Source organism: Idiotropiscis lumnitzeri, chromosome 2, assembly GCF_059441095.1.
Source record: "Idiotropiscis lumnitzeri isolate Australia: NSW breed Sydney's pygmy pipehorse chromosome 2, RoL_Ilum_1.0, whole genome shotgun sequence".
Taxonomy (NCBI): domain Eukaryota; kingdom Metazoa; phylum Chordata; class Actinopteri; order Syngnathiformes; family Syngnathidae; genus Idiotropiscis; species Idiotropiscis lumnitzeri.
Window position 1 is genome coordinate 37,237,879 of NC_142392.1, and position 23,795 is coordinate 37,261,673.

At 41.2% G+C, this 23,795-nt stretch overlaps 3 protein-coding genes and 2 long non-coding RNA genes across 7 annotated transcripts in view; 2 read left to right on the forward strand and 3 right to left on the reverse strand.

Moving 5' to 3' along the window:
• Positions 1–23,795, forward strand: part of LOC148342459 (uncharacterized) — a 299,864-nt gene that overhangs the window by 179,675 nt on the left and 96,394 nt on the right. The gene's annotated exons all lie outside the window — the stretch shown is intronic.
• Positions 1,674–23,795, reverse strand: part of LOC148342466 (uncharacterized) — a 90,896-nt gene continuing 68,774 nt past the window's right edge. Inside the window, exon 3 of the mRNA XM_088286388.1 lies at positions 1,674–3,218. Coding sequence (XP_088142514.1) covers positions 1,882–3,218 — 1,337 coding nt within the window. The 3' untranslated portion in view covers positions 1,674–1,881. The remainder of the gene's footprint in view (positions 3,219–23,795) is intronic.
• On the reverse strand, positions 9,312–11,138 carry LOC148342467 (uncharacterized). Its single transcript, XM_088288824.1, has 2 exons — positions 10,341–11,138; positions 9,312–9,683 (listed from the first exon to the last, which is right to left on the reverse strand). The coding sequence occupies exons 1-2, from the start codon at positions 11,059–11,061 to the stop codon at positions 9,415–9,417; spliced, it is 990 nt and encodes a 329-aa protein (XP_088144950.1). The 5' UTR covers positions 11,062–11,138; the 3' UTR covers positions 9,312–9,414.
• Positions 13,061–15,801, forward strand: LOC148342468 (uncharacterized). Of its 2 annotated transcripts, none has more exons than XR_015842215.1 (4): positions 13,061–14,032; positions 14,215–14,397; positions 14,524–14,626; positions 14,808–15,801. It is a non-coding gene; the product is annotated as an uncharacterized LOC148342468 (long non-coding RNA). The 2 variants fall into 2 exon arrangements; XR_015842216.1 differs by having other exon boundaries at positions 14,218–14,397; positions 14,808–15,800.
• On the reverse strand, positions 15,656–17,630 carry LOC148342469 (uncharacterized). 2 transcript variants are annotated; one of them, XR_015842214.1, is made up of 5 exons: positions 17,294–17,630; positions 16,659–16,819; positions 16,294–16,473; positions 16,065–16,167; positions 15,656–15,881 (listed from the first exon to the last, which is right to left on the reverse strand). It is a non-coding gene; the product is annotated as an uncharacterized LOC148342469 (long non-coding RNA). The 2 variants fall into 2 exon arrangements; XR_015842213.1 differs by having other exon boundaries at positions 16,294–16,476.

Genomic DNA, 23,795 nt, shown 5'->3' on the forward strand with positions numbered 1-23,795 from the left:
ACTGACGCGAGATGGACTCCGTAAGGCCACCAGAAGCGCTAAAAATGAAGGGAAATCTGGACGCGAGTTGGCGGGCTTTCAAGCAACAATTCCTGCCCTACCTTGCCGACGTGGGAGTCGGAAACAGAGCGGACGAAAGAAAAATAGCCCTTTTGCGAACCAATGCCGGAGCCGAGGCCATCGAGGTATTCAATGAACCCGAAGATAAAGACAAGTTTGAAAAGGTCCTGTGGATTTAATTAATCATAATAATATTCCCTTTTTTAGTCCCACAATGGGGAAATTCGAGATTCGAACCCAGGCCTCCTGGGGAGACTGGGTCCTGAACGCGGCGCCTTGTAGATACACTTGCAAAGACATTTTCAAGTCGGACCTTTCAAGAGAAGCTATATCGTCCAACACTCACTCAGTGGTGCGTAAGTGTGTTTCTGGATATTATTTGTCCAGCCGTGGTGTCATAAATGATGGTATTTTGATGTGGATTCATTCAAGTAGGACAAAGTAGGACTTCACTGAAGGCACCTTAAATTACTTCCATACCCTGGAAGGTCACTGACCTGGCGAGAGAATTGCCCCCACCATAAACAATGCTCAGGCCTATTTTCTCTCAGGGCAGTATCTGGTTACATCGGAACTTCAGAACCAAGACTGGTCACTTCTGTGAGCTTCAGTCCCTTCATAGTTTCATAAAGAGAATTACTTCCCATATCTATATTAGGCCATTTAAAAATACAAGACTTTTTTTTTCATTTATTTCAATGTATATTTAAGCTTGCTTATGTAATAATACAATATTTATTCAATTGTTTTAGTATGTAAAATGATCAACAATTTGAACCTTTTTATTTCACACTTGAATATTTCTGAACATATTTGTTCTTTTGAAAATGTGTGCAATTTAAATTATTCCATCCATCCAGCCATTTTCTGCCGCTCATCCAGGGTCGGGTTATTGAATTAATTTTTTAGTATTTTTTACAATTCAATATTTATTTCAAGATCAGGACTCTTCTCAATTAGTTCAATATTTATAAAATGTTTCTATATTTGTTAATTGAATTAAGTCTGTAGGTGGTTTCCAATTTTACATTTTAATATTTTCCTATTTCACTATATAAATAATCCAATGTATAAAAAATATAATACAGCATGAAAAAAAATATTTGGTATATTTGACAAGATGATAGTTTTTTCCAAAGTGAGATTCTGCTTAGCAACAAACCCCAAACACTTGATAGAGCTCAACCCATTAAGTGTATTTCGCAGAAATTTATTCAGAAAGCATAATATTAAATGTGAGGGGATATTTGAAGAGTTTGAGTTATGTTCAATGGACCATACATATACGAGCCAGCCTAACACAGCGAGAAAATCAGCGCTGACTCCAGTCGTCATCAAGTTGCCAACTCCTGACATTCCAAAACCTTTGAGAGAAACTGAGACTGCTTGCGTTTCTCTTTCTTGTTCTTTTTATAGTTCAACTTCGAGTTCTGTTTTTCACCTTTTCACACAGCGTAATGGAGGCCAGTTGAGCAAGTGGAACAAGTGATTTTATTGATGATTGTGGAAGGCACCGATTTCATAAGCACCGTTTCTTCTCACACCTTTTCCATTAAGTACGATTAAAAAGACAACTGAAAAGCATAATGTTAACAAATGTTATTCCAGGCAAAGGCAATAAATTTTATTTACATGTTTGATGTTAACACACAAAAAAACTCATCATCACTCAGACACAATGGTTCTTCTGGCACTGATCACATTGGCTTTGTGTCAATAAAAGAGCTTTGCAAAATTCAATTTCATATTTTATTGAAAATCACATTTACATCTTACCACAAAGAGTCGGTTCTTTCATTTTTTTTCTTCTTTTTTTAATCTTCAAGTATCGCTGCAATTCTCACCAGCACAATTGTGTCTCTCAGCATGCTGTTTAGTGAAGAATGTTTTAGCACAAACGCTGCAACTGAATGGCTTGTCTCCACTGTGCGTTCTTGTGTGGATTCGTAAATGCAACTTTTGAGAGAAGCTTTTGCCACAAACTGAGCAGGAAAAAGGTTTTTCTCCACTGTGCGTTCTTGTGTGGTTTGTTAAATGCAACTTTTGAGAGAAACTCTTGGCACAAACTGAGCAGGAAAAAGGTTTTTTACCACTGTGCTTTCTTGTGTGCCTTACTAAATGAGACTTTCGAGAGAAGCTCTTGCCACAAATTGAGCAAGAAAAAGGTTTTTCTCCACTGTGTGTTATTGCGTGCCTTGTGAAATTAGAATTATCGGAGAAGCTTTTACCACAATCTGAGCAGCTAAAGGTTTTTTCACCACTGTGTGTTCTTGTGTGATTTGTTAAAAATGACTTTACATTAAAGCTTTTGCCACAAACTGAGCAGGAAAAAGGTTTTTCACCACTGTGCTTTCTTGTGTGGCTTGTTAAATGCGACTTTTGAGAGAAACTCTTGCCACAAATTGAGCAAGAAAAAGGTTTTTCTCCACTGTGTGTTCTTGCGTGCCTTGTGAAATTAGAATTCTCTGAGAAGCTTTTACCACAATCTGAGCAGGAAAAGGGTTTTTCACCACTGTGTGTTCTTGTGTGGCTTGTTAAATGTGACTTTAGAGAAAAGCTTTTGCCACAAATTGAGCAGGAAAAAGGTTTTTCACCACTGTGTGTTCTTGTGTGGCTTGTTAAATTTGATTTTAGAGAAAAGCTTTTACCACAAAACAAGCAGGAAAAAGGTTTTTCTCCACTGTGCGTTCTTGTGTGCCTTACTAAAGAAGACTTTCGAGAGAAGCATTTTCCACAAACTGAGCAGGAAAAAGGTTTTTCACCACTGTGCTTTCTTGTGTGGCTTGTTAAATGCGACTTTTGAGAGAAACTCTTGCCACAAATTGAGCAAGAAAAAGGTTTTACTCCACTGTGTGTTCTTGCATGCCTTGTGAAATTAGAATTCTCGGAGAAGCTTTTACCACAATCTGAGCAGGAAAAAGGTTTTTCACCACTGTGTGTTCTTGTGTGGCTTGTTAAATGTGACTTTAGAGAAAAGCTTTTGTCACAAATTGAGCAGGAAAAAGGTTTTTCACCACTGTGTGTTCTTGTGTGGCTTGTTAAATGTGACTTTAGAGAAAAGCTTTTGTCACAAAACAAGCAGGGAAAAGGTTTTTCTCCACTGTGCGTTCTTGTGTGCCTTACTAAAGAAGACTTTCGAGAGAAGCATTTTCCACAAACTGAGCAGGAAAAAGGTTTATCTCCGCTGTGTGTTCTTGTGTGCGGTTTTAACGACAGCTTTGAAGTTAATGAGTCAGTGTGACATGCCCTTTCACCTTTGGCTTGCCCATCATCTTCATCATCATCATCGTCATGAGTGTCTGATAATGTGTCCTCATTTTGTGCTTGTGATGGCCCCCAGTGGTCTTCATCACCTTCTGTTGTCACGTGATGTCTTGAGCTGCTGCTTGGAGGCTCCGCCCCTCTGTTGTCCTCACTCTCATCCTTGTTTTCATCTTCAGTCTTTATAGGGACAACGTTCAGTGGTGACTTGTTGATCTCCTCCTCCTCCTTTTTGATATGAGTCAAGTCTGGCTCTTCTTTCACAGAACGGAGATCGTTTTCACAGACGTCTGCAGGACACAAAAAGACAAACACAAATTTGGTTTGGTCAAGTCAAACCTCATGCGGCGACTTTGTCTTATATTGTTTCTACCGTGCTACCTTGACTTATGCCTGCCGCACACGGAGCAATGCGTGCGACCCCAACTTGGACCGGACCATGGGGACATTTCACAAAATTACGTTTGACGATGTAAACCTCCCTTTTCTAGCAGCACAGCTGTGATAAACGAGCATTTAAAAAGGAAGCACCCCTCTATTGTCCTCACTCTCATCCTTGTTTTCATCTTCAGTCTTTATATGGACAACGTTCACTGGTGACTTGTTGATCTCCACCTCCTCCTTTTTGATGTGAGTCAAGTCTGGCTCCTCTTTCACAGAACGGAGATCATTTTGTCTGACGTCTGCAGGACACAAAAAGACAAATTTGGTTTGGTCAAATCAAAGTTCATGCGGCGACTTTGTCTTATATTGTTCCTACCGTGCTACCTTGACTTGTGCCTGCCGCACACGGAGCGATGCGTGCGACCCCGATTTGGATCGGACCATGGGGGCATTTCACAAAATTACGTCCTACGGTGTAAACCTCCCTTTCGCAGCACAACAGTGATAAACGAGCATTTAAAAAGGAAGCATGTTGCGGCTGATGCAGATTTCATTCCTGACATACTCACAGACGTTTCTGGAAGCGAGCTGAAGTTAGCACACACACACGTCTGATGGAACACCTGTTGTGGGACCCTAACTTTTTAATGGGGGCCACTGGGGGCCATCGCAACATAATGTCATTGATAGAATAGGAATCCTTCAAGTGAAATATGTTTACAAGTATTTCTTTTTGCATTTATGGATAGTTTCATCGTGGGTATTTTTGCTTCCATTATAATCTGGATCCCTAAAAGAATTAAAGGGGCCCTGGCATCAGAGTCGCTATTTATTGCATGATTTACATTTAGCCTGCTAGTACATTCCAACATTCCCCTTTTTATTTTTTATAAAATTTCTGTTTTTAAATAAATTTTAAAACAACATTATGTTTGAAGAGTCAAAATCCCTACACATCAGCATTAAGCAACAACACTTTCACTCTGACTTTCATGTTGACATATTTGAATAATGACTGTATATTTTAAAGTTATCCAATATGTATTCAAATTCGACTAAGATACACCAAAATATTTTAAGAGTTCACTGAATTATTTTGGAACTGCAACGATGCTTAACAGCCATAGGGTGTCAGTAATGAGTAACAAAGTAACACAACACCTCCCATTGTTCCGTCATCATTGTCATTTGCATAAATGATCAAGAACTATGAGTTGCGGGGGAGATGCAAACCATCTGGGACACAGGAACTTTATGACCAGGAACTAAATGTTCCTGGCCTTGTTGGTAGAAAATGGGGTTGTGGCGTACTCCCTTTTTCAGCCCATAGAAAGCTAAAGATGCAGATGCATTCCTTGCAGCATGCGCTTGTTCACTGATCGAGATCCGTGCAACCCTGGATGGATGCATTCAATGTATTTTAAATGTTTGGATGGGGTGAAACTACGCACATGTGCACAAAACAGTGCAGATCCACCGGAGGTTCATTGACTCTCACCCGACGAAGCCAGTACAAAGTTAATAAATAAGACCATTACGTGCTTGATTTTAAAAAAAAACTTAATATTTTGTGTTTTATCCACTAAAATTGATCAACCGCCATTGATGTTTTCGCCCCAGTGTGCAGATTTTTTAGAGTCAGGCAGAATTCCTTCCGGAAGGAATTGCTTGAACAAGATATAAATACCAGAAAATGTAAAATGTTAAATAATCAGTTCAAATTTTATAAAAAAAAAAACAAAAAACATGGAATTCACCCCCCCCTTATTGGTTATTCTTTGGCATATATTTTCTGCACTGATTTCATTTGGCAAAAACAAATGTTCAGCAAACCGACGAGCAATATTTAAAAATAAAACGGCAATAACCTTGGACGCATTTCCCCAAACAACTTAATGTTGTGATGCATATTTTTAACGATAGAAAGTCGTTCTTGACAAAGCAAATGAGAGTAAAACGTGTACAAACCTGCTTTGAGTGGCACAACACGAGGCTGGTTGCAAACTTCGTCCAGCAGTTGAAGATGTTGCTCGTTCTCTTCTTTTATCCCACAAAGTTCGTCTTTGTACTTAGGTGTCGTTCTTTCACACATTTTCAAATGATAATTCCAAAAAATCCGCCCTTGATCTCTGCTTGGCGATGAGTCATGTGCCTCTTTTTGTTAGCAGCTAGCTAGCTAACAAGCTAAGCTAACTACGCCGAAAAGCATCAACGCGCGAAGATGAGGTTATCGGGACACAAAGACTTAATGAATTATGTCGTAGTCCTTTAGAGTAGCACTGGACATCCTTTGAGAAAAATACAGTCAGTTCCACACTAAATCAGAAGAATTTAGCGGTGAACTGCTTTTGTTCCGGTGTGGACGGGTCGGTGGATGTGGTCGAGGTCCTTCGGAAGCTGCGCGCTTGCTTATGACGTCATGCTTTAAGCGCGTATTTTCCATATATATTTCTTTGCCTCAGTGGGTTTTATTTACACCTGGATGTTCTATTTTAATATTTATTTTATATAATATTTTAATTCGGTTGATAAAAAAAAATTAACCAAATAATTAAATTAACGCCACATTGGCGAGTCATCTCTCGCGTCACTTCCGCTTATGCCCCGAGAAGCCGCTGCTGGAACAGCAGTGGGACGTTTACGTTTCTCCGACCGAACTTATACTCGCAGTGCTTCTCAATTATTTCACGCCCGCCCCTACCAAGAAGAAAAAGATTCGCGCCACCCCACCACCAATTGTTTTTCTATCTTTGTAGATTGATATTAGATTGTCAATAAAATATCCCTTAACTAACCTAAATTGATAAGAAATATAATTTTGAGAACTATTATAGTGAGGATCTCGAAACTCAGTACTCTGTTGTGCAAATATTGATGAGATGACAAATATTTGTCATGTCATGTCATTATCCACACGGCTTATCCTGAACAGGGTCGCGGGAGAGTGCTGGAGCCAATTCCAGCTGACAACGGGCGAAAGGCGCACAACACCCTGAACTGGTCGCCAGCCAGTCACAGGGCAGACATAGACATCGTCACTGAGTGGGAACTGAACCCACGTTGCCTGCACACAACTCAGGCGAGTGTACCACTCCACCATCAGTGACATGATAAATATTTACGAATACGTTTTTTGTCAAAAACTTTATTAACATTAACTATCACTCCCGTCAGATAATCATCACAAGTCTCGAATCTTCTTACACAGCTGACATTTATTAATTTGTCACCGTCAAACTCGATGACTGCACAATAATTCTGAGGGGAATGAGCTTCAAATGCTGGCAGAAAAGTCACTTCAGAAACTTCTTATTCAGCCAACCAAAAGACTCAGCTTGTCAATCATGTCCGACGGCACTTGCCTTGCCACGTAAAGAACGCATGAGTATGAACAGTGCAACTCTCAAACACGTCCCCGGAGCAACAAACAATATAATTACTTTCCTATTGTTCCATGTACAAACGATTCACAAATAAGAAAAGAAAACTTGCATGACAACTATACACAAATTATCAATAAAGTCAACTTGCCAATTGTTTGATGAATAATAAATTATAATAAATTAAATGACAAATAATATTTTGGCAGTTAAACTCCCACCAAATCACAACAGCTATGTGATTTACTTTTCTTTCAACACTTAACAGAGTGTTTTATGAAACAACTAATTACTCCTCTGCCTCAAGCAAAAGTACTGTCTTCTGTACAGGCCTATCTAGATAGATTGGCTTCTTAATGCGTTTGCCTTGGCTGTCTAATGAAGAGTCACTGAGCTGAAGTTTTACCTATCTGACTCTTCCATCTGAACTTGGATAAATATCTGCTACTCTGGCAATCTTCCCCTTATCCTATGATGCTAGCGTCTGAGAAGTGGTGAAGCTCGTACTTGGATCCTTCTGAGAAATGCAATGGAATGAAGCACCTTCTGATCTTTACTTGGGACAGGTTTTGTAGATCTTGTAGCCACGCTTCCCATTGTGTTCTGAGGCCTTCTGTGAGTGGCTCGTCCCAACTGATGTTCTCTCGGCACATTTGTTGTAAGATCTGTTTCCCTAACAGAATGAAAGGGCAACGAACCCTAAGGGGTCATAGATGGATGCCACTGTGGATAAAACTCCTCTTCTAGTCAGTGGGTGTTCCTTGACTGTAACTCTGAACTGGAAATCATCAGAAAAAACACACCATTGAACTCCGAGCGCTCTTTCCATAAGCGGTTCTCCTAAAGTCATGTCCTGTTCTTTGACACTTTCTGAACGCTTTTCAACTGGTATTGTATCCATCACCTTCCTGCTATTACAGACAAACTTGTGCAGTTTGAGCTTGCCTGAGCTACAAAGCTGTCGAGCCTACTTGATGAGCTGAACTGCCTCAGTGTCGGATGTGACACTTACCAATCCATCATCCACATAAACATTTCGCTGGATGAATTTCACTGTCTCATGGCTAAATTCCTCCTGCCCTTCAGTGGCTAGATGTTTAAGACCAAAATTGGCACAACCAGGGGAAGAAGCTGCACCGAACAGATGCACTCGCATACGAAAGACTGATGGTGGTGACTCTAGATCCCCATTCTCCCACCAAAAGAATCTCAGATAATCTTGGTCTTCAAGTCTTACATGGAACTGATGAAACATTCGTTCCACGTCGCACATGATCGCGACTGGACCTTTGCGAAATCTACAAAGTACTCCCACCAAAGTGTTTGTGAGTTCTGGCCCGGTGAGAAGGTGGCCATTCAACGCTGTGTTCTGGAACCTCGCTGAGCAATCGAAGACCACACGTATTTTGCCAGGTTTTTGTCGGTGATAGACTCCATGGTGGGGAATATACCACGCTGGCCGGTTTTCCAGTGCTTCTACTGGAACCTTCTCTGCATCACCACGAGTGATAATGTCTTGCATGAAATTCACATAGTCTGAGCAGTACTTCTGATCTCTCTTAAGCCTCTTCTCTAGACTCTTTAAACGCTGCGCAGCATATGACTTGTTATTAGGAAGATTTGGTCTTTCTTGTTTGAACGGGAGGGGCATCTCATAATGACCATCCTGCTTATGTTTGATGCCTTCCTTTAGCTGGGTAAGAAAATTGAGATCCTCTTGAGAGACAAGTGTCTCTTCTTCTACTCTTTCACTAAAGTCGGACTCCAGTACTCTTAGGAAATCTACTGGAGTGAAAACTTCCTTGATCCGAGTATTGCAGACAAAGTGCACTTCACTTTTGAGCTTAACTGCTGGTTTGGGCTTGGGTGTCACTTGCCGTACAATGATGCGGTGACTCAATCCTATAGCATCATCTTCATACTCGCCAAGCTCACCATAACTCACTATGCTCCAGCCTAAGTCAGTCTTCTGTGCGAATGGCTGGTTCTTTTCTCCACACACAACCTCTCTGGGCATGAGTGCTTGTGGGCAGTTGTAGCCGATCAGTAGACCAATCTCACAATCCATTGGTGGAGCGATACTCTCTGTAAGATGCTCCAAATGAGACCATGCCTTCGCAGTCTCAGGGGTAGGAATGTGTTTCTTATTTGCAGGGATGAACTCACGCGTGTATGTGGTGGGAACTGTTATTCTGTCCATGGAGAATATCCCTCTGATTTGCAGGTCTCTGATTCTTTTACAGTGCACAATCTTCCTTTTCGATGACATTGTTGATAATTTAAGGTTTACTTGTTCTTTGTTGACATCTAGATTATCTGCTATGTCTTCTCAAATGAAAGAAGAGTCACTTTGTGAATCTAAAAGAGCATAAACAAGCACTTCATTACTGGAGTCAGTAGGCGTTGACACATAGACTGGTATTATTGCTGATGTCTGGGTGTTATTGCCATCTTGAACAACTCTGTGGCTGTGCGCTGTCGCTTCAGCAACGTCATCAGTTTTCTGTGTTAATTGTGATTTTGTTTCTTCGCTTGCTTCCTTGTGCTCTTGCGTTGATTCTTGGTCTTCTTGAGGGTCTTGGTCTTTCTTTGAGCGATCTGCGTGTAAGCATGTAGGGTGTAGCTTAGAACAGGTTTCGCAAACCATTCGTTTTTTACAGTTCTTAGATAAATGGCCAGGTTTCAAGCAGCCAAAACATAGTTTTTCACTCTTGACATATTTTACTCTGTTTTCAACCGGTTCCTTTATGAATTTGCGACACTTGAATATACAATGTCCTGCTTTCTTACAAAACATGCATGTTAATATGATCTTTTCACTAGCGTTTGTTCTGAGCGCATTAGCACCTGCGGAACACTTCTTGTATCCTTCTTCAGTCTGACTCTTGACCTTTCCCTTTTCATGTCCGCCTTGATGAATAGCTTGGTATGATGTAATTGGATTACATGCAATGCTTGCTTCCATTGTCAGAAATGTAACAAAGTAGTTGAAGTTCGGGAACTTGTCATGCTCAAGTTGATATTGAGTAGCTTTACGATTCCACCTGGTGCATAACCAGTCCGGTAGCTTAGCGCTGAGCTTCTGATTTTCTATCCCATCGTTCAGTATACTTAGACTGTCATTTCTCGTCATAGCAGAGTCGCAACTACGCAAAAAGTCTCCAAATTTCTTCAACTCCCCAGTCTCCTTTGAAGCAATCCTAGGCCAGGAATGTAATTTGTCTCGGAACGCTTTGGCAAGTACAAAAGGTTTACCATATCGTTCATGGAGCAAATCCCATGCTGCTTGATATGCATCATCAGAGTCACTCATGAAGTAGCCTTCTATGCCTTCTTTAGCTCCGCCTCCAACATATTTTTGAAGGAAAAAGAGTTTCTCAGTATTTGGGATATTCTTCCTCTCAATGAGTGTCTGAAAGGATGACTTCCAGTGTCTAAACTTGAGTGGGTCCCCAGTGAAGACAGTGGGCTCTGGGATTGGAAGCCGGTTAGCTGATATGGCCTCAGCCAAAACCTTCACAAGGTCCTTTGTGTCATCTTGTGGAGAGTTACTTTGAGATATCGCTGAAGTTATATATGGATGTTGGGTATAATAATGCACGGGGTTTGCGTGCTTGACTTCTTGCTCCACGTTGGGCGATTCAGAGTGCTTAGATTTGAATCCTTGGTCTGAAATTAACTCAGTTTCATCGTAGACTTGAAGCTTTGCTTTAGCAGCATTTAGTCGTTTTAGCTCTTCTAAACGCTCTAGTTGTCTTTTTAAGTCATCAACCGACTTCTGCCTTGATGCATTTTCTTCTTGCTGTTTCTTTAGGAGAACAGCTTCACGGTTCTGTTCCTCTAGTTTACGTTCTGCGTCTTCCTTCTCAACTTGGAGCCGGCGGGATAGTGCGTCTGCTTCTTGTGCTGCAACTATCGACTTATTTTCAGCTTCAAGTGCTAGCAATCTCTCTCGATGTTGTTCTTGCTCAGACATTATTTGTAACACAGCTTTAGTTGCTGCATACTCAGCAGCAGCTTCCTTTCTTTTGGCTTCAGACTGAGTTGAGTGAACACTATCGCCCTTTGTGAATGACTTTACAGTATCGCAGATTGTGGTTGCAAAACAGAGGGTGCATCAGGCCACATTAGTTCTTCCTTATTTCCTGAAATTTGAGATTGCGCATTTCCTACTACTTGATTGGATATGGACACACAGTTGTCCATCCTGCGGCGTACTTCATGTGGGGGGCTGTCTAGCTTTCGGTATTCATCATACACTTGATTCAATTCAGAGAGTTCTGTTTGAATATTGCTGATATGCTTCTGAAGCACATCACTAGAATCCTGATGAATCACAGATTTTTTTGCTACCTTAATTAAAGCCTTCCAGTACTCATAACTTCTATCAAAGCGACGTAGTATATCTTCCGTTTTTACACGGTGAAGTTCTTTACCCTTCTCCGTAAGAGTACGCTCTCTTTCACTTCTACGTGGTAGATCTGCAACGTGCTCAGTAACATTCTTAGGCTGCTTTACCTCATCTAAATGATCAAGCTCAGATTCTTCCTCTGAGTCAAGTGGCTGCTTAGACCCTTCTATATCTAAAGGCTGTTCTGTCTGTTCTACTTGTGACATTTTTACACTTGATTGACGCTTGTTCTTTAACACACAAATTACATAAACTTTGTCCACATGTATTCTTATTTCTTATGGAAAACAATAATGCACGCTACACACAGTCCCTTATTGTTATCTGCTCCTTTGTGTCACCTTTAGAGCACAAACTAAAGTGCTTTGTCTTATGGACTCAAATTGAGCGAGCAACAGGTGAACTGATGTGTCCAGGCTTATCTGAGTTCCAAGCTTTGATCTGTCGCCGTCCTCCTTCGTTGAGCACGTGCGAGCAGAATGTGCAGACGATCGCTTCTTCATCCAACGCAGACGAGTTTCACGTCTTCATCCAACGCAGACGAGTTGACTTCTCCATCCAACGCAGACGAGTTTGACTTTTTCATCCAACGCAGACGTGTTTGACTTTCACTCCCGTCAGATAATCATCACAAGTCTCGAATCTTCTTACACAGCTGACATTTATTAATTTGTCACCGTCAAACTCGATGACTGCACAATAATTCTGAGGGGAATGAGCTTCAAATGCTGGCAGAAAAGTCACTTCAGAAACTTCTTATTCAGCCGACCAAACAGACTCAGCTTGTCAATCATGTCCGACGGCACTTGCCTTGCCACGTAAAGCGCGCATGAGTATGAACAGTGCAACTCTCAAACACGTCCCCGGAGCAACAAACAATATAATTACTTTCCTATTGTTCCATGTACAAACGATTCACAAATAGGAAAAGAAAACTTGCATGACAACTATACACAAGTTATCAATAAAGTCAACTTGCCAATTGTTTGATGAATAATAAAATTATAATAAATTAAATGACAAATAATATTTTGGCAGTTAAAAAAGCATTGTTGCAAGTTCGGTAGGAGAAACGTAACCTTCCACTGACCTGCGTGAAGTTGGCCCCCCATTTGTTGCAAAAATAGGTGGAAATAGTTTGTTTCGTTTGTGCTGCGTTTGTGCCCGTTTGTGCTGTTAAAATTTTCGTTTGTGCTGCTTCGGTTCGAAAGATATTACACTTTGTTTTATTTCGAGTGTGACGTCACCCAGCCCCCCATTTTCATCCGATTGACTTGGGAATGGTGCCATTCGTTTGTGCTACGTTTGTGCCCGTTTGTGCTGTTAAAATTTTCGTTTGTGCTGCTCCGGTTCGAAAGATATTACACTTTTTAATTTCGAGTGGTGACGTCACCCAGCCCCCCATTTTCATCCGATTGACTTGGGAATGGTGCCGTTCGTTTGTGCTACGTTTGTGCCCGTTTGTGCTGTTAAAATTTTCGTTTGTGCTGCTCCGGTTCGAAAGATATTACACTTTTTAATTTCGAGTGGTGACGTCACCCAGCCCCCCATTTTCATCCGATTGACTTGGGAATGGTGCCATTCGTTTGTGCTGCGTTTGTGCCCGTTTGTGCTGTTAAAATTTTCGTTTGTGCTGCTCCGGTTCGAAAGATATTACACGTTTTAATTCACGCGGTGACGTCACAAACAGGAACGCGCCAGCGTCAGTTTGTTTTGTTTTGCTGTCGAACAAGGAGCTCGGTATCGCGCTACCGCGTTCAGTCAATCACTTGAATCACTCGTATTTGTTATTAATTCCAGGTTATAAACTAGTTCCTGGAATGAACCGATGTTTTGTATGTTTTTGCGCATTTTACATTCTTCATGATCCTGGAAAGCAACTGTTGCCGGACGAACTTCAGGTAAACATGTCAAACTCACTGTTGTAGCTTTTTTGCTAGCATACAGTAATCTTAAAACCTTCCTGTTTTCACTGCTGTAAATTACTTTAAATTCGGTCTTATTTCTTTTAATAGTGTTGTTCTACTGCTCATTCATTTATTTCATCAGTAGTCATTAAAGCTATGTGATTATTTCTTAAAATTATAGTAGACGTGAGGCTGAAACATATCCGTTGAACTTTTTGAAATAAAAACAACTTAAAGACACCCCTCGATGAAGCATTCCCTCATTTGAGAACAACTGAATTAATATAAAAACAGTCCGTGTGTAATTGATGAGAGCCTGCAGAGAAACCTTGGGTGAAACGATAGCTTTATGTGTAAAGAAAACAGCAACAAACAAAACCCCAAACTATTTACATTTCAACAATTAAGCAATCACTGCTTTGTGAAGCTCTTTGTCTTTTCTGATGCTGCTTTCACTCTACTTTCCAGGTCATTGTGCATCTCCCAGTCAAAAGCAGCCCTCCTGCAATATGCCACATAATGTCCTAGAGAATCCTCTTCGAGATGATATGACTGCTCTAAAAGTAAACTGTCAGCATCAGACTTCTGGGAATTTCCAGCAGGGCAACTTCTGTTCAACTCATACCTAGGTCGGTGTCAATCCACTAAGCCTCTCCATTTCTCAACTTCAGTAGTATGAATACTGTAGCAACATCAGACTCATCACAGAGGTCAACATAATTTTTTAATATATTTTTTCCTCAGTATGAGAAGTAGTAGAGGCATCGTCAGGTCATAAGACATGACCTACATCAGCTTTTTTGTTTTGCAGCAGAAATCCACGTTTCCCTCAATGAAGGCATGATGACGAGCAACGAAACGGTCAACATGAATGAGAAGACTTTCATGCTTGAAAAGCCCTTTTTTAGGTTGTTGAACTCTGCTTCAACAGCTGCCAAACTTGCAGTGATGCTGGTACTTCGGAAGAGAGGGACCACTACGCCTGACCAGAGTGGTAAGTAACTTCCCTGTCTTATGATGTGGGTAATAATCTCAGGGAGGAAGTGGATGTTATCCCTGTCCCCCTCAGCCATGGCAAGTGACCTGATCTCCTCACATATTTCTGTCACACACTGTCAAGCGTTAGTCTGGATCTGCTGCTGATGCTCCTCGACGGGTTCCTGTGCCTGAACCTCTGTGTCTGGCATGCTGATACAGTCTTCTTGTGCTATTTGTGTTTTCAGGTATTTCTTGCACTTTTCTGATGGGAGAGGGGTTCCAGAACTGTCATTACCTTCAGATTCATTAAGTGCCACAATAGTGATGGCACATAGAAGTTATTTTGCATGTTCCACACATTGTGACTTAAGTAGTTGTGCTAAATCTCAGAAAAAATCTTTTTACACAATGTCTTTTATTTTTCAGGCGGTCCCACTGGGAGATCATATTGTTGCAGTGTGCAACGTCTACCCTGACAAAACATGGCAGGTTTTCATGCTTAAAGCACTCATTGATGTAGGTCTTCAAATCGGGGTGAGCGGTAAAAGCTTTGGCCAGAGATCCAAGAATGGCAAGAGAAAAAGCACTCACTGCTTCTTTTGGGGACGGACGGGGCACCTGCATGAATCAATTTTTTTCAGCCACTGTGTGATAGCACATACGCCATGCTTTTCTGACATCTGTACCAATGTCTTGTACACATAGTTGTTTGACTCCAGTAGTGACAGAAAAATGTGTCCAGTCCAATGTCTTTAATGCTACCACTGCGAGGTGCACTGTACATAAATACATAGATGTCCTCATTTGTGACGCAAACTTACATCTTTCTCTGCAGTGATGCACATTTCAGCAACCTTACACGCGCAAGGTCGACGATTGTGTCCATTTGGACAAGCGGCTGGATGAATTCTAAATGACCTAAAATAATTTCTTATTGAAAAACAGTAGCAACACAATACAAGTTCTTAAGGCCCAAAACAGCACAATCGACAGACTAGTTCAACCAAAAAGCGGATGTTTTTACAGCAAAAATTAAAGTTAGAAAAGTTGTGGGGACTTGCTGGCTTATGCCACTAGAAATTGAAACAGGCATTATCAATAAAACTGAATTGTTATTCGCATTCCTGTCTTTATAGACTCATCACTAGTGGTCATGTCTGTCGAAGTAATTTTAATTGAAAAAAAAAAAAAAAAATCAGGCTTTGCTTTTTAATTGTATGCGGTTCAACAGAAAGAAGAAAACCAACTCATGAAACAGGCGTCGACAAAGATGATGGTGCCTTTCCTTATTTTAATACTATATTTTGTTGCAAAACATGCTGGCAATCAGGACAAATTTTGGTAACTTTCACTGGACTTCTGCACCTGTCAGCAGGAAAACATCCCGATTTGAAGAGCTACATTAATGTCTTGCTTGGGAGTCAGCATGCAAACCTGCCGCCATGCTTTGTCAGGGTAGATGTTGCACACTGCATCAAAATGATCTGCCAGTGGGATTGCCTGAAAAATAAAAGACATCGTGTCAAAGATTTTTATGTGAGATCATGAGCACAACTACTCAAGTCACAATGTGTGGAACATTCAACAGAACTTCTATGTGCCATCACTATTGTGGCACTGAGTGAGTCTGAAGGTAATGACAGTTCTGGAACCCCTCTCCCATCAGAAAAGTGCAAGAAATACCTGAAAACACAAATAGCACAAGAAGACTGTATCAGCATGCCAGACACAGAGGTTCAGGCACAGGAACCCGTCGAGGAGCATCAGCAGCAGATCCAGACTAACGCTTGACAGTGTGTGACAGAAATATGTGAGGAGATCAGGTCACTTGCCATGGCTGAGGGGGACAGGGATAACATCCACTTCCTCCCTGAGATTATTACCCACATCATAAGACAGGGAAGTTACTTACCACTCTGGTCAGGCGTAGTGGTCCCTCTCTTCCGAAGTACCAGCATCACTGCAAGTTTGGCAGCTGTTGAAGCAGAGTTCAACAACCTAAAAAAGGGCTTTTCAAGCATGAAAGTCTTCTCATTCATGTTGACCGTTTCGTTGCTCGTCATCATGCCTTCATTGAGGGAAACGTGGATTTCTGCTGCAAAACAAAAAAGCTGATGTAGGTCATGTCTTATGACCTGACGATGCCTCTACTACTTCTCATACTGAGGAAAAAATATATTAAAAAATTATGTTGACCTCTGTGATGAGTCTGATGTTGCTACAGTATTCATACTACTGAAGTTGAGAAATGGAGAGGCTTAGTGGATTGACACCGACCTAGGTATGAGTTGAACAGAAGTTGCCCTGCTGGAAATTCCCAGAAGTCTGATGCTGACAGTTTACTTTTAGAGCAGTCATATCATCTCGAAGAGGATTCTCTAGGACATTATGTGGCATATTGCAGGAGGGCTGCTTTTGACTGGGAGATGCACAATGACCTGGAAAGTAGAGTGAAAGCAGCATCAGAAAAGACAAAGAGCTTCACAAAGCAGTGATTGCTTAATTGTTGAAATGTAAATAGTTTGGGGTTTTGTTTGTTGCTGTTTTCTTTACACATAAAGCTATCGTTTCACCCAAGGTTTCTCTGCAGGCTCTCATCAATTACACACGGACTGTTTTTATATTAATTCAGTTGTTCTCAAATGAGGGAATGCTTCATCGAGGGGTGTCTTTAAGTTGTTTTTATTTCAAAAAGTTCAACGGATATGTTTCAGCCTCACGTCTACTATAATTTTAAGAAATAATCACATAGCTTTAATGACTACTGATGAAATAAATGAATGAGCAGTAGAACAACACTATTAAAAGAAATAAGACCGAATTTAAAGTAATTTACAGCAGTGAAAACAGGAAGGTTTTAAGATTACTGTATGCTAGCAAAAAAGCTACAACAGTGAGTTTGACCTGTTTACCTGAAGTTCGTCCGGCAACAGTTGCTTTCCAGGATCATGAAGAATGTAAAATGCGCAAAAACATACAAAACATCGGTTCATTCCAGGAACTAGTTTATAACCTGGAATTAATAACAAATACGAGTGATTCAAGTGATTGACTGAACGCGGTAGCGCGATACCGAGCTCCTTGTTCGACAGCAAAACAAAACAAACTGACGCTGGCGCGTTCCTGTTTGTGACGTCACCGCGTGAATTAAAACGTGTAATATCTTTCGAACCGGAGCAGCACAAACGAAAATTTTAACAGCACAAACGGGCACAAACGCAGCACAAACGAATGGCACCATTCCCAAGTCAATCGGATGAAAATGGGGGGCTGGGTGACGTCACCACTCGAAATTAAAAAGTGTAATATCTTTCGAACCGGAGCAGCACAAACGAAAATTTTAACAGCACAAACGGGCACAAACGTAGCACAAACGAACGGCACCATTCCCAAGTCAATCGGATGAAAATGGGGGGCTGGGTGACGTCACCACTCGAAATTAAAAAGTGTAATATCTTTCGAACCGGAGCAGCACAAACGAAAATTTTAACAGCACAAACGGGCACAAACGTAGCACAAACGAATGGCACCATTCCCAAGTCAATCGGATGAAAATGGGGGGCTGGGTGACGTCACACTCGAAATAAAACAAAGTGTAATATCTTTCGAACCGAAGCAGCACAAACGAAAATTTTAACAGCACAAACGAAAATTTTAACAGCACAAACGGGCACAAACGCAGCACAAACGGCTTCTCCGGGCATAGGGGGAAGTGACGTCGGAGCTGACTCGCTTTTGTGGCGTTATTTTAATTATTTTGTTACATTTTTTTTATCAACCGAATTAAAATATTACATAGAATATATATTAAAAGAGAACAGCCAGGTGTAAAAACAAACACAGAGGCAAAGAAATATATTTGAAAAATACGTGCTTAAAGCATGACGTCATTAGCAAGCGCGCAGCTTCCGAAGGACCTTGACCACATCCACCGACCCGTCCACACCGGAACAAAAACACCCACCGCTAAATTCTTCTGATTTAGTGTGGAACTGACTGTAATTTTCTCAAAGCATGTCCAGTGCTACTCTAAAGGACTACGACATAATTCATTAAGTCTTTGTGTCCCGATAACCTCATCTTCGCGCGTTGATCCTTTTCGGCGTAGTTAGCTTAGCTTGTTAGCTAGCTAGCCGCTAACGAAAAGAGGCACATGACTCATCGCCAAGCAGAGATCGAGTGCGGATTTTTTGTAATTATCATTTGAAAATGTGTGAAATAACGACACCCAAGTACAAAGAGGAACTTTGTGGAATAAAATAAGAGAACGAGCAACATCATCAACTGCTGGACGAAGTTTGCAACCAGCCTCGTGTTGTGCCACTCAAAGCAGGTTTGTACACGTCTAACTCTCATTTGCTTTGTAGAGAACGACTTTCTTTCATTAGAAATATGCATCACAACATTAAGTTGTTTGGGGAAATCGTTCAAGGTTATTGCCGTTTTATTTTTAAATATTGCCTTTTACTTGCAGGTCTGCTGAGCAATTGTTTATGTCAAATGTAATCAGTGCAGAAAATATATGCCAAAGAATAACCAATAGTGGGGGGTGAACTCCATGTTTTTCCCAGTATAAAATTTACATTTAAAATAACAAAATAAAATTTTCTGGTTTTTATATTTTGTTCAAGCAATTCCTTACGGAAGGAATTCCGCCTAACTCTAAAAATGTGCACATTGCCGCGAAAACGTTCATGGCGGTTGATCAATTTCAGTGAATAAAACACAAAATATTAAGTTTTTTTTTTTTAAAATCAAGTACGGATTGGTCTTATTTATTTATGAACTTTTTACTGGCTTGGTCGGGTGAGTCAATGAACCTCGGGTGGCCCTGCACTGTTTTGTGCACGTGTGCGTAGTTTCACCCCATCCAAACATTTAAAATACATTGAATGCATCCATCCAGGGTTGCACGGTTCTCATCAGTGAACAAGCGCATGCTGCAAGGAATGCATCTGCATCTTTGTCTTACTATGGGCTCAAAAAGGCTGAAAGTCACAACCCCCTTTTCTACCTACAAGTCCAGGAACATTTAGTTCCTGGTAATAAAGTTCCTGTGGCCCAGGTGGTTTGGATCTCCCCCACAACTCATAGTTCCTGGTAATTTTTGCAAATGACAATGACGACGGAACAATGGGAGGTGTTGTGTTACTTTGTTACTCATTACTGACACCCTATAGCTGTTAAGCGTCATTGCAGTTCCAAAATAATTCAGTGAACTCTAAAAAAATATTTTGGTTTATCTTAGTTGAATTTGAATTCATATTCCAGAAACATCTGTGACTATGTCAGGAATGAAATCGGGCATCGGCCGCAACGTGCTTCCTTTTTAAATGCTCGTTTATCACTGTTGTGCTGCTAAAGGGAGGTTTACATCGTAGGACGTAATTTTGTGAAATGCCCCCATGGTCCGGTCCAAGTTGGGGTCGCACGCATTTCTCCGTATGCGGCAGGCACAAGTCAAGGTAGCACGGTAGAAACAATATAAGACAAAGTCGCCGCATGAGGTTTGACTTGACCAAACCAAATGTGTGTTTGTCTTTCTGTGTCCTACAGATGTCAGTGAAAACGATCTCCGTTCTGTGAAAGATGAGCCAGATTTGACTCACATCAAAAAGGAGGATGAGGAGGAGGAGATCAACAAGTCACCACTGAACGTTGTCCCTATAAAGACTGAAGATGAAAACAAGGATGAGAATGAGGACAACAGAGGGGCGGAGCCTCCAAGCAGCAGCTCAAGTCATCACGTGACAACAGAAGGTGATGAAGACCACCGGGGGCCATCACAAGTACATAATGAGGACACATCAGATGCTCATGACAATGATGATGATACTAATGATGATGATGATGATGATGGGCAAGCCAAAGGTGAAAGGGCATGTCACACTGACTCATTCACTTCAAAGCTGTCTTTAAAAGGGCACAGAAAAACACACAGTGGTGAAAACCCTTTTTCCTGCTCGGTTTGTGGCAAAAGCTTCTCTCGAAAGTCTCATTTAGTAAGGCACACAAGAACGCACAGTGGAGAAAAACATTTTTCCTGCTCAGTTTGCGGAAAAGGTTTCTCTCAAAAGGCAAATTTAACAGAACATGCAAGAACACACAGTGGAGGAAAACCTTTTTCCTGCTCAGTTTGTGGCAAGAGTTTCTCTCGAAGGTCTCATTTAACAATCCACACAAGAACACACAGTGGTGAAAAATCTTTTTCCTGCTCAGTTTGTGGAAAATGCTTCTCTCATAAGGCAAATTTAACAAGCCACACAAGAACACACACTGGAGAAAAACCATTTTCCTGCTTGGTTTGTGGTAAAAGCTTTTCTCTAAAATCAAGTTTAAAATACCACACAAGAATACACAGTGGAGAAAACCCTTTTTCCTGCTCAGTTTGTGCCAAGAGGTTCTCTCAAAAGTCGTATTTACGACGCCACACAAGAACACACAGTGGAGACAAGCCATTCAGTTGCAGCGTTTGTTCTAAAAAATTTGTCACTAAACAGGGAGCTGAGAGACACGATTGTGCTGGCGAGAATTGCAGCGATCCTTGAAGATTAAAAAAAGAAAAAAAAATGAAAGAACCGACTCTTTGTGGTAAGATGTAAATTTTGATTTTGAATAAAATATGATATATTGAATTTTGCAAAGCTTTTTTTGTCATGATCCGCGTCGGGCATGACAGGCCTTTGTTATTGTTTTCGTACGCATATGGGTTTTGTTATTGTTTTCGTCCCCTCCTTCCCGCCATGTGTTTTCTGTTATTGTTTTGGTCAGCTTTGATAGCGCCTCCCCTCAGCACTCGTCCTCACCAGCCACGCACCTGTTCCCCGTTACCCTCATCACGCACCTGATTCCCATCTGCTCCCCTAATTACTCGGACTATTTAAGCCTCCCAGACCCACCACTCTGTGTCGGGTCATTACCGCAACTTACGTACTGCCACGACCACGTTTTGTGCACGTTCATGTTCTCGTTCCTGCTCTGATTCCCGTTCCCGCTCTGATTCACGTTCCTGCTCTGATTCTCGTTCCTGCTCTGATTCTCGTTCCGCTCTCGCTCACGCCCCCGCTCTCGTTCATGCCCTTTATCCTTGTCCCAGTTAGTCGTGTTCACTTTGCCCTGGTTGTTTTATATCCTGCCCCGTTGTTTGTCCATGTTCGATCTCTTCAATAAATTCCCTTCACGCTACTCACCTCTCTGCCTCCTCGCCTTTTGGGTCCACCTCCTCCTCGCCGACCGGCGAGTCTTGACATTTTTATTGACATTAAGCCAATGTGATCCGTGCCAGAATAACCATTGTGTCTGAGTGATGATGATTTGTTTTGGTGTTTACATCAAACATGTAAATAAAAATAATTGCCTTTGTCTGGAACAACATTTGTTAATGTTTTGCTTTTCAGTTGTCTTTTTAATCGTACCTAATGGAAAAGGTGTGAGAAGAAACGGTGCTTATGAAATCGTTGCCTTCCACAATCATCAATAAAATGACTTGTTCCACTTGCTCAACTGGCCTCCATTACGCAGTGTGAAAAGGTGAAAAACTGAACTAGAAGTTGAACTATAAAAAGAACAAGAAAGAGAAGCGTGAATAGTCTCAGTTTCTCTCAAAAGTTTTGGTATGTCAGGAGTTGGCAACTTGATGGCGACTGGAGTCAGTTCAAAAATCCTCGGGATGAATTACATACCAGTATTTTGGCGAATCAGATTTTCCCTGTGAAGAAAAGATACTTTTTAGAAAGTTTTGAAGATGCTACCAAAGACGCTCATGGGTATTTATTGGTGGATTTAAATCCTTCATGTCCAGAACAATATCGTTTGAGGACGGGTGTACTTCCGGATCAGTGGCCTACCGTCTACATCCCCAAAGGCTAACATGTCTAAGCTTTTAAAAACAAACGCTCCGCTCCTCAAGACCCTGTTTAAAGCCTCGACCAAGAAGCGTAAAGACATACTGACCAAGGGTCCGGCCTCTTTGATCAAGGTATTGTGCGAAATTGCTTTCAATCTGTTGAAAGGTCATATACCCCTTTCACCTGCACAGTTTAAGAAATTAGAAAAACAAAAGAAAATTATTAGACTATTGGCCCATAAAAAAACGAGCCTGAAGAAAAAACGCGCCGCTTTGACTCAAAGGGGTGGATTTATTCTTCCTCTGCTGGGGACTGTTGTACCCCTCCTAGGTAATCTTTTAGAAGGATTAATCAACAAAAATTAACCATCATGAGTTTAAAGCAACCCAGAAGATGTTTCTTCTATCGCCTCAACAACTGGAACGACTGAAAAAACCCGAACCTACCATCAGACAAACGGCTGAACAGGCTTTGGATGTGAAGATGAAAGCCATTTTAGAAGATCGATCGTTAACCCAGCATGAAAAAATAACAAAGTATCAGTCTTAACTGCACCGTTATCTAACTCTTCTCAAACAAGGAGAAAAGGAAGAACGACCCCTGGCAATGACCCTACCGCTAACACCAGAAGTTTTGAACTCTTCAAAGAGCTCGGTTGTCGAAGTGCAAGACAAAAAGGTGGGGGATGAAACTGAGTCCTGGTTCGATATCCTGCAAAACGTTCCGACTCGTTATCGGAAAAACGCCAACTATGTTTTGAGAAAACTCGAGGACGCCCATAGAAGTTGGACCCCTCGTCACGAATTTATGTATCAAGATAAACCGATAAAAGGATCTCATATGACCGATTTACTCAGACAGATTACTGTGACGGGCAAAAACATCGCGACTCGAACACCCAGTGGCTGGAAGGAGTTTCTGCACACTCTATACGAACTCAATATTCCTGAAACAACCATCGTCAACCCCCACGCCCGCGATGAATTCAGAAGATTGAAACTCCGAGGGTCGTTAAGCTCTGATGATGGTGATATCGACAAGAGGACAGCCATTAGGAAGAAGATGAGCAGAAAAAGAAGACCTGCTTCTGTAAAGTGGTTGGGTTATACCCCCTCATCAGTGTCAATGAAAAATCGGAAATGTTTGTATGTTTTTACATGTTTTATTCAATAAAAAACATTTTGAAATGATTACAGACAATGACATGTTTTAAATTTGTGAAAAGAACACGCCGCCTGTCCGGTACAAGGCTTTTCTACACACGTTTGATAATGTTTAACAAAAGTAGACACCATGGCGTTGTTCTGTAACACATCATCCTTGTAGCATGCTAACACATCCTGATAACTCAACCCACAGCCTCTATGGGTTAAATAATAGACGCAATGCTGTCCGCAGGTGATTGACAGCTCGTGTTGCAGACGTCTGTTATGGTACAAAATACGTCGGGAATGTTTTTTCAAAAATGAGTTTATGGTTTGCGGATAATTTTGAAATTCCGGGGGAATTCCAAAAGCATAAAAAAAAGTACTCGTTCCATCTTTTTCCAGCGTGAGAGCTAGCCAAT